At 37.0% G+C, this 17,239-nt stretch overlaps 1 protein-coding gene across 1 annotated transcript in view; it reads left to right on the forward strand.

Moving 5' to 3' along the window:
• smchd1 (structural maintenance of chromosomes flexible hinge domain containing 1) overlaps positions 1-17,239 on the forward strand; it is a 31,968-nt gene that overhangs the window by 8,571 nt on the left and 6,158 nt on the right. Inside the window, exons 15-39 of the mRNA XM_060874178.1 lie at positions 304-417; positions 730-836; positions 2,392-2,474; positions 3,007-3,117; positions 3,211-3,285; positions 4,583-4,708; positions 4,886-5,030; positions 5,189-5,282; positions 5,427-5,499; positions 5,892-6,028; positions 9,880-10,014; positions 10,426-10,659; positions 10,767-10,912; positions 11,058-11,143; positions 12,261-12,379; positions 12,684-12,845; positions 12,987-13,115; positions 13,805-13,884; positions 13,999-14,159; positions 14,252-14,367; positions 14,453-14,514; positions 14,626-14,713; positions 15,494-15,625; positions 15,809-15,964; positions 16,315-16,447. Of these exons, the coding sequence (XP_060730161.1) occupies positions 304-417; positions 730-836; positions 2,392-2,474; positions 3,007-3,117; positions 3,211-3,285; positions 4,583-4,708; positions 4,886-5,030; positions 5,189-5,282; positions 5,427-5,499; positions 5,892-6,028; positions 9,880-10,014; positions 10,426-10,659; positions 10,767-10,912; positions 11,058-11,143; positions 12,261-12,379; positions 12,684-12,845; positions 12,987-13,115; positions 13,805-13,884; positions 13,999-14,159; positions 14,252-14,367; positions 14,453-14,514; positions 14,626-14,713; positions 15,494-15,625; positions 15,809-15,964; positions 16,315-16,447 (3,004 nt within the window). The remainder of the gene's footprint in view (positions 1-303; positions 418-729; positions 837-2,391; positions 2,475-3,006; positions 3,118-3,210; positions 3,286-4,582; positions 4,709-4,885; positions 5,031-5,188; positions 5,283-5,426; positions 5,500-5,891; positions 6,029-9,879; positions 10,015-10,425; positions 10,660-10,766; positions 10,913-11,057; positions 11,144-12,260; positions 12,380-12,683; positions 12,846-12,986; positions 13,116-13,804; positions 13,885-13,998; positions 14,160-14,251; positions 14,368-14,452; positions 14,515-14,625; positions 14,714-15,493; positions 15,626-15,808; positions 15,965-16,314; positions 16,448-17,239) is intronic.

Below are 17,239 nucleotides of genomic sequence, written 5' to 3' on the forward strand. Positions count from 1 at the left end.
TAATCTTCCCAGATGTCACCTTCCTAGCAAATTCCCATCAAGGTTAAGCTCAGAAACATGACAAAAAACTATAGAAGATCTGTATCATGTGACCCACAAGCCTTTGTAAGCACATGCTCGTGACAGCACAATAAGAAAAAGACGGCTTTTTTTTTTCAAGTATGGCTTTCGTTAAAGGTTGATTTTAGAGAGAAAAAGTACAACATATTGAACATCTGTGGTTTTTTGTTGTCACCTAAGTTTTTTGTTTTTTGTTGTTTAAAGAAGTATTTTTGCGGAATCAAATTCTTGTGGCTCTTTTAGGTGAAGACGATGAAAACTCAGCCTATAGTTTATGGCACAATAGAGCACTTTTTGCTCTATGGGGACCATGAAGGCGACGTCTATGCCACTGGGGGGTATGTGCAAATCATACTGGTAAGTTTACAGACGGTCTCTGTTTTTGTGGGTTGCTTTATTTCAGTATTTTAGCTGGCCAATCAGAATCTACTATACAGAATAAAGAATGTTTATGTCTAAGCTGAAGTGTTGTTTTATTGGTAGCGGAATTAACTTATTTTCTGATATGATTCGGTGACATAATTTATGCTGTGAATGCTTGTTTGTTATAATCAAAGGCATAATCAAAGTGCCTTTCAGAATATCTGTTCTGAATATTTCCTCATATCAGCGACAGCACAAAAGTTTCACCTGGAAATATATGTGCATAACACTGAACATTGTCTGCAGGAACCTAAGGAGTTGTATAATGGGGTTAAGATCATCCCCATTACTAAGATCGACAGACAGGCTACACATGATGACATCAAGGAAAGCATTGCGAATGATCTAAACAAGTAAGCAACTCGAATTTTGTTTCTACTCACTCACTTGTTCCTTATCTTTCCATTTTATAATTTGGATATTGGTCAAATGCATTCTTGTTTATTATTACTTAGATTTCTGACATCCTCCATGTTGATGTCATTGATAATCCCCCAGATTTGTCAGCATTTACACGTTGTGAGAATCGTTTGTCGCAGGAATACGCTCACCTTCCACCTTATTAGGAACACTTACTGTACATTTCATGCAGTTATCTAATGAGTCAATCAGGTGGCACAGCTGGAACTGCAACAGTCATGCATTGACGAGTTAAAAGCTTCAGGTAATATTAACAGAATGAAGACAAACGTGTTATCTCTGTGGCTTTGATTGCAGCTTTGATTGCGAACAGATGGGCCGGTTTGAGTATTTCACAAACTACTGGTCTCTTGCGATTTTCTCTCACATACACAAACTACCCTGCATAAATTCAAGAGGGTATGAAAACCAAACAAATATTTAGCGAGCAACAGTTCTGTGGGTGGGAATGCCTTGTCCGATGAACACAGCTAGATTGGTTCGAGCTGCCAGAAAGGATCAACTCAACTCAAATAATCACTATTTTCAGCCATGGTGAGCTGAAAAGCATCTCAGCATGCACAAAACATCAAGTCTTGATGTGGATGAGCAGCAACAGCAGAACACATTTTGTTCCATTCTTGTCAGCCTGAGGCCCATGATCTTTTCTGAACTTCTTTTTTTTCTTGCATCATTCGTTGGAAACTAGAGACTGTTGAAAATCACAGAAGATCAGCAGTTGCTGGGGAAAAAAAAAAAACCAACTCATTTTACCAACAACCGTGCCACGAAATCACAGAGATAACACATTTCCCCCACCCTGATGTTAGGTGTGAACATTAGCTGATGCTTTTGGCCTTGAACCTGCATGATTTTATGTATTGTGCTGCTGCCACATGATTGACAGACTAGAACTGCATAAATAAGCAGGTGTACATGTGTTTCTCTTAAAGTGAATGTACTATTATAGTATTCTTTTCTATTAAAGTTTATATTCAGTATATATTTTTCGGTAGCTGCTCCCAGCCTGTGGAATGCGTTGCATGTTAGTATTAGATTTTCTCCTTCCATATCGGTTTTTAAAGTAAGGTTAAAAACATACCTTTTTGAATCAGCATATGGTCCAGGATGAAATATATTGTACTTTATTGTTTGTTTTTGTTCTTCTTATGTTTTTTTTTAATCTATTATTGATATTTTATTGTTTTTTGCATTGATCTAAAGCATACTGGTCAACTGGTGTTGTGTGCAGTTGCGCTATAGAAATAAATTTGACATTGATATTGACATTGACATATATCAGTGTATACAAGCCCATTGGTTTAATCTGCAGCGATCTAAAGGCAAGGAGAAAAGTTTTGCAATTATTTCTATAGATTCATTACCCAAATGTGTTGATTGTTTGTCAAACATACAGTAAAACTGCAGTAAAAACATAGATGTGTTAAATTGTAGGACTAAAATCCAGTTTTTAAATAAATCCAATGTCAAATGTTTGTCTTCTTATAGACTTCCGGATAAGTTGAAAGTCACATGGCCAGAGGGGAATCCGTGGCCTGAGAATGCTATCCAGCCAGCTGGGACTCCCATGGGTACACACATCTACAGACAAAATAAATCTTATCATCTCATCATCACACCCATATGTGGTTCTTCCCCAAACTGTTGCTACAATCCTAGAAGCACAAAATGATCTAGAATGTTTTTGTATGTTTATACAATTCCCACTGGAACTAAGGATCCAAACACGTCCCGCCTTGACAAAGCACAAGGTAAATTGAGACATGGTTTGTCAAGGACGGAGTGGACGATCTTGACTGGTCTGTACAGAGCTCTGAACTCATCCCCACCGAACACCTTTAGGGATAAAGTGTATAACAGACTGAACCCCAGACCTCATCACATAAGCAAATTCTAACAGCCACATTCCAAAATCTTGTTAAAAGTCTTCCCAGTAGAGGAAAGGTTGTTATTACAGCAAAGAGGGACAAATGTTGGAATGGAATGATTACAAAGCACATACGGGTATAACGTACTATGTGGTTATCCTGTTATCTGTAGGACAACTGAACAGGGAAATATAAATTTTCTATGTTTTGTGTTGTGTTGTTTCTCTAACTTCAGGCCCAATCAGAGTTGAGATTTTGAATAAACTAGGGGAGAGCATATCACGGCTGCCTTTACCCAGTGTTAATTTCAAGAAATTACATATTGAGCTTGAAGTAGTCTGGCACTGTGAGTAGATTTCTTCTTTTTTTTCTTCTTCTTCTTCTTATGTACGTGTTGCCATGTTGTAGTCTAATCTTTTATTCTGTTCTTTACTCTCAGCTGGGAACAAGGACACTGTAACCAACTATCTCGTTTGTGGGCGCGCTAAGTGGGACTACTGGTTTAAAAAAATGGGTAAAGATCTAATTACACTATCAGAATATACACACATTTCTACTTGATGTAGCATGTTGAATGTTTGTTTAGTTCAGTCCGAGGTTCTACAGGCTTCTACCTGGTTGGAATGGAAACAAAATAAGTTTGGACTCCTTGGAAAGTGTGTGACTTTTATCCCTCACTCTCACTCACTCATTTTATACCGGTTATAAAAAAAAACTACCTCGGGTCACGGGGAGCCTGTGCCTATCTCAGGCGTCATCGGGCATCAAGGCAGGATACACCCTGGACGGAGTGCCAACCCATCGCAGGGCACACACACACACACACACACACACACACTCTCATTCACTCGTGCACAGACAATTTTCCAGAGATGTCAATCAACCTACCATGCATGTCTTTGGACCGGGGGAGGAAACCGGAGTACCCGGAGGAAACCCTGAGGCACAGGGAGAACATGCAAACTCCACACACAAGGCGGAGGCGGGAATCGAACCCCCAACCCTGGAGGTGTGAGGCAAACGTGCTAACCACTAAGCCACCATGCCCCCCCCCCCCATATCCCTTTTTTGTTAAAAAGGATAAACGTCTGTAAAGAGAGCTTTCCATGGGATAAACGCAAGCCATTTTGAAGCTAAGAAAAGAAGGCATAGCCAAAAAAAAAAGAACGGAAATTGTGGTATACTAACAATTAGATATTGAACAGTTCATTTAATGAAAACCAACAACTGTTGATGACAGAAACATTGTGAGAGCTGTGAGGAAAATCCCCAAAACAGCAGTCAGGGACTTCACCAACCAACAACCTCCAAAGGTTTGGATAAGACCTCTGTAGAAATATAGCGGTCATTCATCAGCAGATTAATCAGACCACTCATCAGGCCAGATGAAAATTCTTAGTACAGAGACGGGCCACACGGGTTCACACAGGTTCTGGAAGCAAAGATTCAAAGTAGCATCTAGCAAAGTACTGGAAAGGTCGAAGTGTGGAGAAAGAAGGTATTAAATATTTTTAAATATAACGTATTAAAGCATTAAATATTTTGGTACATATCCCATGCTTGCAATAACTGCATCAAGGTTAGGTTAGTCAGTAGCTCACCAGCTTGTTGTAGTTATTGCAAGCATGGGATATGTACCAAAATATTTAATGCTACAGTATGTACCTTACAAGAAATGAAAAATCCTCTTATAATCGCAGGGAACTGTTTGTGATTTTTTTTTAATTTTTTTTTTTATGACATCAATTCTCAGCTTTTCTAACCGTCTACAAAAATATCTTGCTTGATTCCCTTTGTCTTTGTGTATTTAGAAAATTTTAATAAGTTGGGGTCGTACACGCTTCATTTGCAAACTGTACTGAACGACGGTGATCCCCCAGCGAAAGAGTGGGCCGGAAGAAGACTACCTGATTATACGCTCAACTTCAGCATTAAAGGTAACAATTATTTTGTGAATTTATTTGCTTTTTATTTTTTCATTATTAAATAAATAGTAAAAAATCTATTTAAAGCCGAGCACCTGACATCACACAAACAGTCCCAGAACGTGTCTCTGTTTGTCTTTTTTCTCCACCACTCTGTTCATGTGTATGCTCTTCTTTCCACGCTCTCAGAAAGCAGTGCAGCAGCTTTTGCGGTCGGTGTTTTTCCTTCTCCCGTTCAGGTGGGAGTACCATTCGCTTTGCCTCTGAAATTTACAGATGTGTTTAGTCATCCAACTCAGCCACCTTCTGGTATCAAACCCCAGCTAGAGTGCAGGTAATGTGCAGAAAATATAAAAGCAGTTGTATTCTTACAGGCAGTTTGAAATTGATTGATTTATTAAGTGCTTAAAAGTCAAGAATTCACATTACATGAAATGAGGTTTTTTTTTTTTTTTTATTCTCCTCTTTCTCACTAATCAACACACGCATCAGTTCACTGAAACTGAGCTATGAAAAGACGAATGCAAGTGAAACTTTCACCATACAAGACCTGAAAGCTATGGGTAAAGCCAACCATCCTGAGAAGGTCAGTGTTTATCTATTTGAGTTATAAAAACCATGGAATTGAACGTGGTTCACATTGCTGTGGCTTTACTAATCTAAACTTATGGAATCATTAAACATCTATCTTCATTGTTAGTTACTGTGCAACTGTTAATGCTATTGACAGGTACACACCGTAAAGGTAACAATCCCAGGCCTCAACCCAGACTGCCAGACGTTCCAAATTAGTGTCCGTCCAGGTGAGTCTACACACGCAGGGAAATACTAAATTAAAGCAATGAACCCATTGATAATGTATAGTGTGTACTTATAGATATAGCTAAATCATTTTGGACCATTTCGCAGTCATTTTCTGACACTTGGAAGAAGAAAAGCTGCATTGCTTATAGCGCAGTAATTTGTACTGACGGACAAATTGGAATGTGGCATCTGTATTTTAAATATCAAATGATCTACCATTTTCTAAAAGCTTTCAAAAACTTTCAGCCACACGGTTTTAAGTAAGGAACAATAATTATTGTGCTTTTATTATTCCTCATATTATTATATTATTAAAGAATTTTTTTTTTTTTCCTCATCATTTTGTCATTTTTTAATCTCGCTTACTTCGAGTTTCTGCTGTGTTCCCCAGGCCCTCCTCATCAGCTGGTGGTGAAGCCTACAGATGAAGTTTGCATAGAGAACGGCACAGCTGCAGACTTCAAAGTAGAAGTTCAGGACGTGTTCCATAATATTACAACGCATTCCAAACTCATTGTCCGCTGCCAGGTAACATTTCCACTGAACATCCACATTCCTCAAACCGTTTCCATTCTACAATCAGATTAACTGAGCTACATTTCAATCCGTCATGGATCCCTAAATATAAATTCCTATAAACTCATCCCAGTAATTAAATTCTATATTATGCCAGGCTGAAGATCTGTACAACTGTTACACGTATGGCATCGTTCTGTCCATAGAACACCGTAACCGTTGCCTGTTTTTGTTTGCCTGTTTTTTTAAATATCATTTAACCTTCATGTTGTCCCTGGGTCTTTTTGACCCTGCTGGAAGAATTTAATGTGTCATAACTTGGGTTTTCTTCCACATTTTTGCCTGAAATTTACCAGGATTGTTCCAAATTATGAATTTTGCAAGCAAAATTAGTTTTGTCTATTTTCGTTGAACTATGTGTTCAGAACAGTATATACTACGCGTTTTTGATCCGCTTGGGTCATTTTGACTCGGCCACATTTAGTGGGGCAATAGGTCACACTTTTGCCCTTTTCAGCGCAATGAACATACATACAGACACAAAAATGCACACATAAAATGTCCACTAACACACGCACCCAAAACACACACACACACCCCACACACACATGCACACACACACACACAAACACACACACAAATTGGGCATTGCATTTCATTAGGCCTCCAGAAAAGAAAAAAAGCCAAACATTTGTAAATATTTCACACTTTTGATATACCTTCGCCTAGCAGAGGGCAAAATATGATCTACCGAAATGATGCTACACACACAAACACTGTTCAAAGCATTGGGCATTGCAATTCAGTTGGCCTCCAGACAAAACAAAAGCTACACATTTGTAAATATTTCACACACACACACACACGCGCGCACACACACACACATGCACACACACGCACCCAAAACACACGCACCCAAAACACACACTCACACCCCACACACACATGCACACACACGCACCCAAAACACACACACCCAAAACACACACTCACACCCCACACACACACACAAACACACACACATATTGGGCATTGCATTTCATTAGTCTTCCAGAAAAAAAAAGCTACACATTTGTAAATATTTCTCACTTTTGATATACCTTTGCCTAGCAGAGGGCAAAATATGATGTACTGAAATGATGCTACACACACATGCGCACACACATACACACAAGCACTGGGCATAGCAATTCATTAGGCCTCCAGAAAAAAACAACAGCTACTCATTTGTAAATATTTCACACTTGTTAGATGCATTTGTCCAACTTGGGCCAAAATCTGATCTACCAACAAGCTTTACACACACACACACACACACACAAGCATTGGGCATTGCAATTCATTGGGCCTCCAAAAAAACAAAAACAATCATTTGTAAATATTTCACACTTGTTATATTCATTTGTCCAGATGGGGACAATATCTTCTCTTCTCTTCTTCTTCTTCCAACAATCTTTACACACACACACACACACACACGTTGTGTTTTCATATTCAAATCATATTTGTTTCCTCTCTCTTATTTATGAATTTAGTTGCATCAGTAAGATTTGGCCTGGAGATATGCTGAGTAATGTTTGACATTCATCAGTCAGTGGTTATCCAAAATAATATTTAATAATTTCTGCTTATTTTACTCAAAACATGGCAAAATTTCATAAGGTTTATCGTTCATAAATTAAGTATAATAAAAAAAACATAAGGAGGTAAACGAAGTTTTATTCACATGAAATTATGGTGTGTGTGTGTGTGTGTGTGTGTGTGTGTGTAGCCTGTTGTTGGTTGATCAGATGACATCAGGTGGGTAAAATAGATATTACACACAGAATGGTGATAATTGTAGAATTTTTGATTTATAAGCATTCAAGTCAATTTGGCCTGTAAAAAAACAGGTTTTATTATTTGCTGACATTAAAAATGGTTTCAAAACAATCTCCTGCCTTTGAAATATGCCAGCCTGTAATTGTGCATCAACTTTTGTGCCTCTATAGTGAAAATAATTCAAAATTTCTGTTTTGTTTTGTTTTTTTTTTTTTGCAAAATGAGGCATTTTTGTATATAAATAAGGTTTATTATACCGAATATATATATATATATATATATATGTTAATATGTTGGAAACAAGTTAGACTAAAAAGGTAAAAAAAAAAAAAAAAAAAAAAGGCTATCATATATACTTAATTTTTTATAAGCAGTCAAAACAGACAAGGTCAAGTTGACACAGCGCTCCTAATTTGTATAGGAGGACAACACAAGGGTTAAAAGCAAAACATTGCAGGTTCTACCGGCAAACCGTTGCGTAGTGTGTAACAACCATATTTTTTAGCAATTTAGCAATTCAGCTACAGGGTAAATAGCTAAATATCAATGGCGATAAAGCAATTTATTAAACAAAATAAATAGTGCATGTTTCATTTCACTGTAAGTGTAATGAACACAAAGTGCTAATGAAAGCTTACATTTTTGTTTTGGCAAATATGTAAGCTGTCATTAGCACTTTTTTGTATGCACACAACTTTGCGTTTATTCAGAGTGCCATCCAATTTTCTATAAAAAGAGAAATTTCCTGGTTTTACTGGTGTTTGCGCCATTGTAAATGCTAAGAGTGATAAACTCCCGACCAACAACATTATCTGCGTGACGCAAATTACGTTAATGACGCACCTTCGTGTTTTAATTTATCAGAATCAGGTTTATTGGCCAAGTGTGTTGACACAAACAAGGAATTTGGTTCCAGCTGTTTGTGACACTCAAAAGTACAGACATAAATAACACTAAATTATAGAAACTATACAAGACAATGCAGACGATGAGATACAATATAGACATGAGTATTAAATATGAATATAGAATATGATTGATCAGTTATGTACATAAAGTGTGGGAGTGCAAATAACAATATTGTGCAATATTTTGCCTTTTTTTTTTTTTTTTTTTTTTTTAAAATATACTGTATAGCAGCAGTAGTGGTAGTAGGTATTTGGTATAAAATAGCAACAAAACGGAATTTATGTTCAATTATTTAAACGCGATAAGGATTTTGTGTGCGTGTTTCATTAATATGCTCGAGAGCTGAGATCTCAGCTGGTATTCTGTATTGTACAGTAATACACTATCAGATATTTTGCCCTGCTATATCGTAAGATATTTGTATGATGGGAGGGTGATTAGTTTTGAGTTCCCTTATGCGCAGTGTGAACCTGCCTCTATACTTGCACTAGTTTTTGACATGAAATCGCTCCATGTCTAATCATCACTCAAGCAATGATTACTATAAACCACATATTGCTAATCCCAGGTAACTTTATCCAGTCAGAAGATGGTTATATCATGATGCCTGTAGGCGGTGCCGTTAGACAAGTATTGTATACATTTGTTCCAAAACGTCTTCCCACGACCTCCCTGCTACAGTGTTGTGACCCACAGGTTAAGAAATGCAGCTCTAAAGTATACCATATTGTGGCTAATCAAGTACTTTTGTTCTTGATACCTAGATCTCATTTAATTAAAATAAAAATCAGTTACTTGAAATGTAAAGCATATATGTCTGCATGTAATTATTATTCAATTTTGTAACAGAAACATAACATTTTATTAGCAATTTTATAAGTGGATAAACCAGACAGCTGATAAAATATATTAACCAACCAAACAACTGTTAATTAGTACAAAGAATTAAAAAAGAGCAGTTGCCTGCTTTCCTGTAACAGACGGAGACTTTTAAGTAGCAGAATTATGCTATATGTTTGTAGCACATAAACCAAGAAAGGAAAATCTAACACATGTAAATTGTTTATTATTAGCTATTATTTATTAGCTTAGGGTTTATTCTTTTGTTATCGTGTGTGTGTGTGTGTGTATAGTTATTCGGAGCCTCTGATTTGCCAGTGTACACGGCTGACTGCAGTAATACAGGGACTGGTGTGCTGCTGGCAAAACCACTACAACTGAAGGACGTCACCACCGAAAGTATCCTCACTGCAAAATTTTCCATTCCTGTAAGATATACATTTTTTTTTTATCTGTACATATACCCACTTCATTCCTCAGTCACATTTGATTACATTGTGATTTTTATGTTGTGTGTGTGGACAGTCAGGTATTTATGAATGTTTCAAGACAAACTAATAATAACTTGGTTTTTATATCTTGATATATAATATCTTGGTTTTCCGAATTGGTGAATTTTTATACCTCCGTTTTCCTCATAAAAAAAAAAGAAGACATTTATTGAATAGCTAGATTTTGCAGTTTTCCTCCACTCATAATAGCCAATATTTGCTGTAGAAAATTCTGCTGTTTATAGAATGGCAGCTTGTGACTCTATATGTGGTTTGTTTTGAAGTTATTTAAATCTCTGCAGATAACCATTGATTTTTTTTTTTTTTTTTTTTTGTATTTGTGTATAGAATCAAAAGGCTGTGGCTTGTGTGGAGAGAACAATTCGTATTTTGCCAAGCAGCCGTGTCTTCCGTATCGAGATCTATAGGCAGGAGAATGATTCGGACGATGACATAGTACTCCAGAATAAGGAGCATATTAAGTGGACGGCTGGCGACACCCTCGGGAGTCTGTGCTTTAGACTGTATGATGAGGGGGGCAGGAAGGTGGCTTTAACACAGAGTCTTGCCCAGAAAATAAAGGTAGATGTTTGCATGTTTCCTCACATCGCTGTCTACATATGTTAAAGAGCTGTAAAAGAGACAGTAAACGTGCTAAATGGCGTTAAGGATATACATTTGTGTTTTAGGTCAACTGGGCTGCAGATATTAAAACAGCAGAATTGACAAAGGGAAGACTACCGAGTGTGTGTGTTCCCACTAAAGCACACGGAGAACAATTTTGTCAGGTGTTATTTCAGGATCAGCACACGGTCGACACGTCTTTTACCATAGTGTAAGACTTATAATGCATGAATGCAAATTAAAATCGCATCTTTTTTTCCCCCTGAAGCTTCAAGATCCTCTTTACTATGTTAAAAATGCAGATTGTTTCTGAAAGCTGATTTAGTGTACATGTGTTTTTTTTTTTTTGTTTATAGCCCACGGCCTGACGAGCCCGATCATCTGAAGATAACTCTTAATGAGACAACTGTCCGGATGGGGGAAACTCTGTCTGGAAATATTTGTAAGATCTCTTCTAGCCAGTCACCCAACCTCAAATTAGGAATAAATATCTTAGTATGTAGAATACAAAAACTCCACCATTGCTTGTTGTTTAGTCTCGGATGCAATCATTTTCTTTAACAGTTCTAGTGTTAAATGGATCATTATGGATCATATCTCAGGATCACGTTATGTAATGTGTGACAAAAAACATTCATTTGATGAAACCTTGACCTTCACTTGTACGTGAAATTGGAAAAACTATACAATTCACTTTAATGTGGTTTACACTGTATTTATGGTTGAGCTTTGAGGTACAGCCAGAGCTGAAAATGTCTTTAGCAGCCTTTATTCATAACCTATTGACCAAAGGAGTTGGTAAAGTGTTATTGGTCAGTGAAACTAATTTGGTAAGCCCACATGATATGATCTTGGCTTGACAAAGGTAACATTCTGTTCTGCTGTTTCAGATTATTGTTTTTATTATGAGATTATTTAGCCGGATTGTCACTTAGTGTGATTGGGACCACAGATTTCTCCTTCCAGAAAATTAAAAAGCTCACGATTCACACTGGAAAAATTTGAAGTTACAACTCCAAAATGTTTCAATTGAACATTCGCCAAACTCAGCACAGCCCTTCAGACTGCTCTGACTTCTCAAGCTGCATTTTGTGAATTGATCAGATGTGCAGTTTTACTGTACATCAAACAAAACAAACAAAAAAAAACTTTTCTACTAATAATAGTTTCTCTACTACTCTATTTGTATCACACTATCACTTCATCTGACTTATGTCTGTCTGTCTGTCTGTCACACTTTTTCTCTATCTTTATGCTTCTGAAACATCCACACATTGTCAAGCCAACATCAAAGTTTGTCATGATGAACTTTAACCTATCTAGATTGGGATCACGGTTTAATAAATGTAACTAGTTTGTTTACTAAAGCCATATTAAAAACCAACAGTTGTTACATTCTTAAATTGTAATCAGTTATTATAGTCAAGATGATCCATTAAAAAAATGCTGTTTCATCATAGGCATCATTCACGTAGCCGCCCCCAAATAATCAGCTTTTTCTCCTCATTATTATTTTTATTTATTTATATATTATTATTTTTTTTGTTTGTTTGTTTTAGATGTTGACGTGGTTGATCAGTATGGCAATAAGACTGATGCTCTAAGTGCTGACAGCATGAAGGCAGTCAGTGTGTCTGCAAAAAACCTTGATGAATCAGCCTTGAATTTCGACTGGCAGGTAGACAGACATAAATGATGCAATCATCTATCTTAATTAATCTTTTTTCTGCCAACGTATGCATTACTTAAGATTTTATTAAACTTAATGGAAATCGAGCAGTAACTTGTGTCCGGATCTTTTAAAGAGCTGATAAAAGTTAAAAATCTGGATTTTAAACGTTAACAATTACATAACATGTTCAGTAAATTTTGCAATATGTTTTTGTACTTGGATCCATCCAGGACCTGTTAGATCGCTGTGTATATATTAAAATGATTTTATATTTGTCTGTGGTCTACGTGTGTGTCTTGTCTTTATGTAGACCAGTACAGCGAAAATGGTGGTGACTGGCGTTCGCTTTGTAGAAGGTTCTCCTGGACAACGGGAGCTGTGTTTTAAATACCAGAATTTTGAAGGGTTTGCCAGAATAAAAGTCACTGCAGGACCACCCGTAAAAATCACTCTGCTGGAAGCACCAGAGCAGGTAAATAGCACACACTTATAGAAGTGTCTTTCTCTTGCACTTTCTCGTTATTCTTTTTGAAATCCTGTGAAAACAATTACAGAAATGCAGACAGTGTAAAAAGAAATGATTTGAAATGATAGTTTTTACTTGTCCTTGTAGCCTGTACAGGTTGTAAACGGACAAGGTCTGAACACTCCATTCCTGCTGCAGTTGTGTGATGATTGGGGAAATCCTGTTCCAGACCAGCGTGTTGTAATAGCAATGAAGCCTCTGTCACCACAGCTCAAGGTATCTTCCAACCAGTGATGCACTGAATTAAATGTACTGAAATGTTTTGGTGGAAAACTGAATATCACCGTTTTTTATCATCGTGTATTATATGCTGTTAATACTACCGATAATAAAACGATCCAAAGAGCACAGGATCAAGCCAGCATCACTCAGAAAGTACATATGGCTGCATGGTTTAGGTTTCTGTATTAATTCTATTATATAAGATAATAGAGGAGAAGAGAATAGGATGTGCTCGTTTAGGAAATGACGGTGTGACACACTCCATTAACAAGCCAAAATGGATGATCTTCCTATAATAACCAGCTCTGTCATGTTTTATTCCTTTCTTTTGTTGACATGACTTTTTGAGATTTGTATATTTTTCAAAATTCTAATGAACACATCTTACTGTGCGACACCATACTTTCACCTGTATAGGTATTTAAATTTACGATGTATTTACTGTATATATTTTTTGTATATATTATGTATATAGTGTATATAAGTCGTCGTCTTTCTTTTTATGTAGAATTCTGTTTTTGTATTCTTATTCTGCTGACTCGGAGCTGCGGTCCGAACCCAATTGTCCCAAAGTATTTATGATGTGTTTTTTTATTTATTTTTTTAAATCTTTTAACCAAACTATCTGTTGTGTGTGTGTGTGTATGTGTGTGTGTGTGTGTGTATGTGTGTGGGTGCTGCAGGTGAAATCTTCAGTGATGTCCCAGCCCGTGGATACAGAAGGAAAGGCCAGCTTTATACTGGAAACCATAACAGCGACAATGTGAGCAAAAACCAGCATCATTTAAAGTCCTTATTTACTTTCCCAAAACAATTCTAGACCTTCTGCCTAATTACCCACTATCTATGTACACATTTTTTTATTTGCTATCTGCAGAGGAGAGCATCAGCTGGAGTTCAGAGGATCCTTCAGTAAAAGCAATATTATTCCTGGCCCAGTTGTAAAGCTGTGTGTGTTACCTGATCCCAACAATCCCGTTAAGCTTAGCGTAGAATACGACAGCAAATCCGTATTAAGAGCAGGAGATATTTTCCCTGGTGAGTATTCTCAGCATAAGATGTTTCTGTTAAGTATTTAAACTGCACACTCGGTGTTGACCTTCTGTGTTATCGGCTTTCTGCACGTGCAGTGTTCAAACTGAGTGTACTCTCTGAAGATGGCAGACCTGTGAAGAACGCGAGTCCATCTAGTCTGTCCATGCTTCTGTGGCAAGGCTTGGCTTCAGGATCCCACCCTCCAAATGGGGTGAGTCACACACACAAAAGACTATTAAACTGTATCGCTAAAGTAGTCACGTATAATTACTATAACGAACAATTGACAATTTCAGGCAACAACATTCAAATGTAGCAAACCCAAGGACAAGGAAGAGGATGACCACTTTTACTTCAGGTAACAAGTTTGTCAAAATCACTATTACAGTTTTACTACAAAGAGTATTAGACACAAAAGATGATTTGTTCTTTGGAAAGGGAAATGAATTTCTTGTCCGTTTTCTCACAGAGATAAAGAGATTCCTTCCCGAGTGGGAAAGTACATGGTGCAGTTTGTTTATGCTGTAGAGAAAATCAAGTCCATCTGGAGCAGTCAGGTAATCCACTGTTATGTTCTGTGTGTGTGTGTGTGTGTGTGTGTGTGTGTGTGTGTGTGTGTGTGTGTGTGTGTGTGTGTGTGTGTGTGTGTATCGTCGCTGTCGGGCGGAATCCTCGTATCTCCAAAACCGTTATTTTTCAGGAAGTTAAAAAAACGCCGTACCTTATCTGCAGTGCACAGGGTTTAGTCCGTGTTGCAGTGGATTGTCTTGCTCTAAATTCCTGTCCTCAAACGAGCACCAGAACTAGCGGGGGTCAAGATTTATTTTTCTTTGAGCCCAGTGATTTGAAGACATTTACCTCAGAAGACGTGTTGATTCATTGCGACTCTTCTTAAGGAGAAATATGACGCGAAGCTCTCCCGCGGAGTGAGGAAGAGGTGGACAGTTGAAGTGTCCAATGGAGTTAAGAGATTTGCGCTCAAGCTATTTTCAAGACTTTAGATTGGTTAATAACTTGTAAAAATAACAGACCCACGTGGGGACTGACCAATAGCATCGATATGTGAAAAAATATGAAATTGACCAAATTTGGACATACGAGGTTTCTGCCTGACAGCGACGATATGTATATGTATACTGTGTGTGTGTGTGTGTGTGTGTGTGTGTGTGTGTGTGTGTATATATATAATATATTTGCACTTCAGTTATATATCTATAATTATTTATGTTATATTCTTTATCTATTGCTGTTTTTTGGCCTAATTTGTGTTACCTGTTTATATTCTTGTACACGTGGCACTGTGAGATTATTTACTAGAATTCTTTTCTCTGTCATAGATCGCTCTGGATATTGTTGCCAATAAGCCAGTCAAACTTGTCCCAGACTCTCCTGCTTCAACTCCTGTGGTCTCTAACAGCAGCAGTCTGGCTGACCGCACTCTTCTACAAGTACTGTGCTTGAAGATAATGGTGAGCTGTTTCAGGTTTATAAATAAATAGGTTGAACAACGCCTGTCCATGTCTATTAAAAATCTAAATAAAAATCTTTCTGACCTAAAATCTCTTTATGTAACCAAACAAGACTTGTCAACAGAGGTGTTTACTGAGAACCGATGACTGTTTCGTGTGTGTGTGTGTTGTTTTGTCTCACAGGATCAGCACAGTAACCAAGCTGGAATGGGGATTAATGGAAAAGTGCTCCTGACTGTGACAACTGTTGATGGTGATGATGCAGAAGATGTTCCAATGTTTGAGAACAAGGCCAAGAGTCTAACATACAATCTAACTAATGGCGAAACTCTTATCACTGTAAGTGTGTGTATGTTTCTGGGTGTAATATGTTTTCATTTAATTGTATATAATAACGTTTCAACAAATTTCCAGGACTCTGCTAATGTATTGGAACCCACATCATGGTTGACTTAAAGTAAATGTCCAGCCTGAGTCGCATTATATTGATTGAAATAATAGTTATGGCATTTTAGCATAACTCTTATATGCCATTGCATAATACTTATTAATAAGATATATTAAAGTCATTCTGGATGGATATTTGTCACAATGCATTTAATAACGTTTAGCAGTACATCAGTCTTATATACAAATTACACCATGGATTTATCTGTCAGAGTAAAAAGTGTGTGTGTGTTTGTGTTTAGGACTTGGCACTTATGGAGAATAGTCCAGGGGCTGATGGAGCCGTGTATGTACTCAAGTTCTGTCCGGTGTTTGAAGACACTAAATCTCTGGCCATCATCCCTCCTTTTAATTTGCCCTTCAGGTTCTACAATGGTCAGTGTGAAGAGTCAAAAACTCTCATTTGCTTAAGTGTTAGTTAGCCAAAGCATATTGTTTCAGCCTCTGGGGCAGTTTTATGCACTATTCAAAATTACTGTTTTGAAACTGCATCTTCACTATACATTTAGTACAGATATACTGGTATACATTTAGTACAGATATACTGGTATACATTTAGTACAGATATACTGGTATACATTTAGTACAGATATACTGGTATACATTTAGTACAGATATACTGGTATACATTTAGTACAGATATACTGGTGTACATTTAGTACAGATATACTGGTGTACATTTAGTACAGATATACTGGTGTACATTTAGTACAGATATACTGGTATACATTAGGTACAGATATACTGGTATACATTAGGTACAGATATACTGGTATACATTTAGTACAGATATACTGGTATACATTTAGTACAGATATACTGGTATACATTTAGTACAGATATACTGGTGTACATTTAGTACAGATATACTGGTGTACATTTAGTACAGATATACTGGTGTACATTTAGTACAGATATACTGGTATACATTTAGTACAGATATACTGGTATACATTTAGTACAGATATACTGGTGTACATTTAGTACAGATATACTGGTATACATTTAGTACAGATATACTGGTATACATTTAGTACAGATATACTGGTGTACATTTAGTACAGATATACTGGTATACATTTAGTACAGATATACTGGTGTACATTTAGTACAGATATACTGGTATACATTTAGTACAGATATACTGGTATACATTTAGTACAGATA

This window comes from Tachysurus vachellii, chromosome 7, assembly GCF_030014155.1.
Source record: "Tachysurus vachellii isolate PV-2020 chromosome 7, HZAU_Pvac_v1, whole genome shotgun sequence".
In the NCBI taxonomy this organism is placed as follows: domain Eukaryota; kingdom Metazoa; phylum Chordata; class Actinopteri; order Siluriformes; family Bagridae; genus Tachysurus; species Tachysurus vachellii.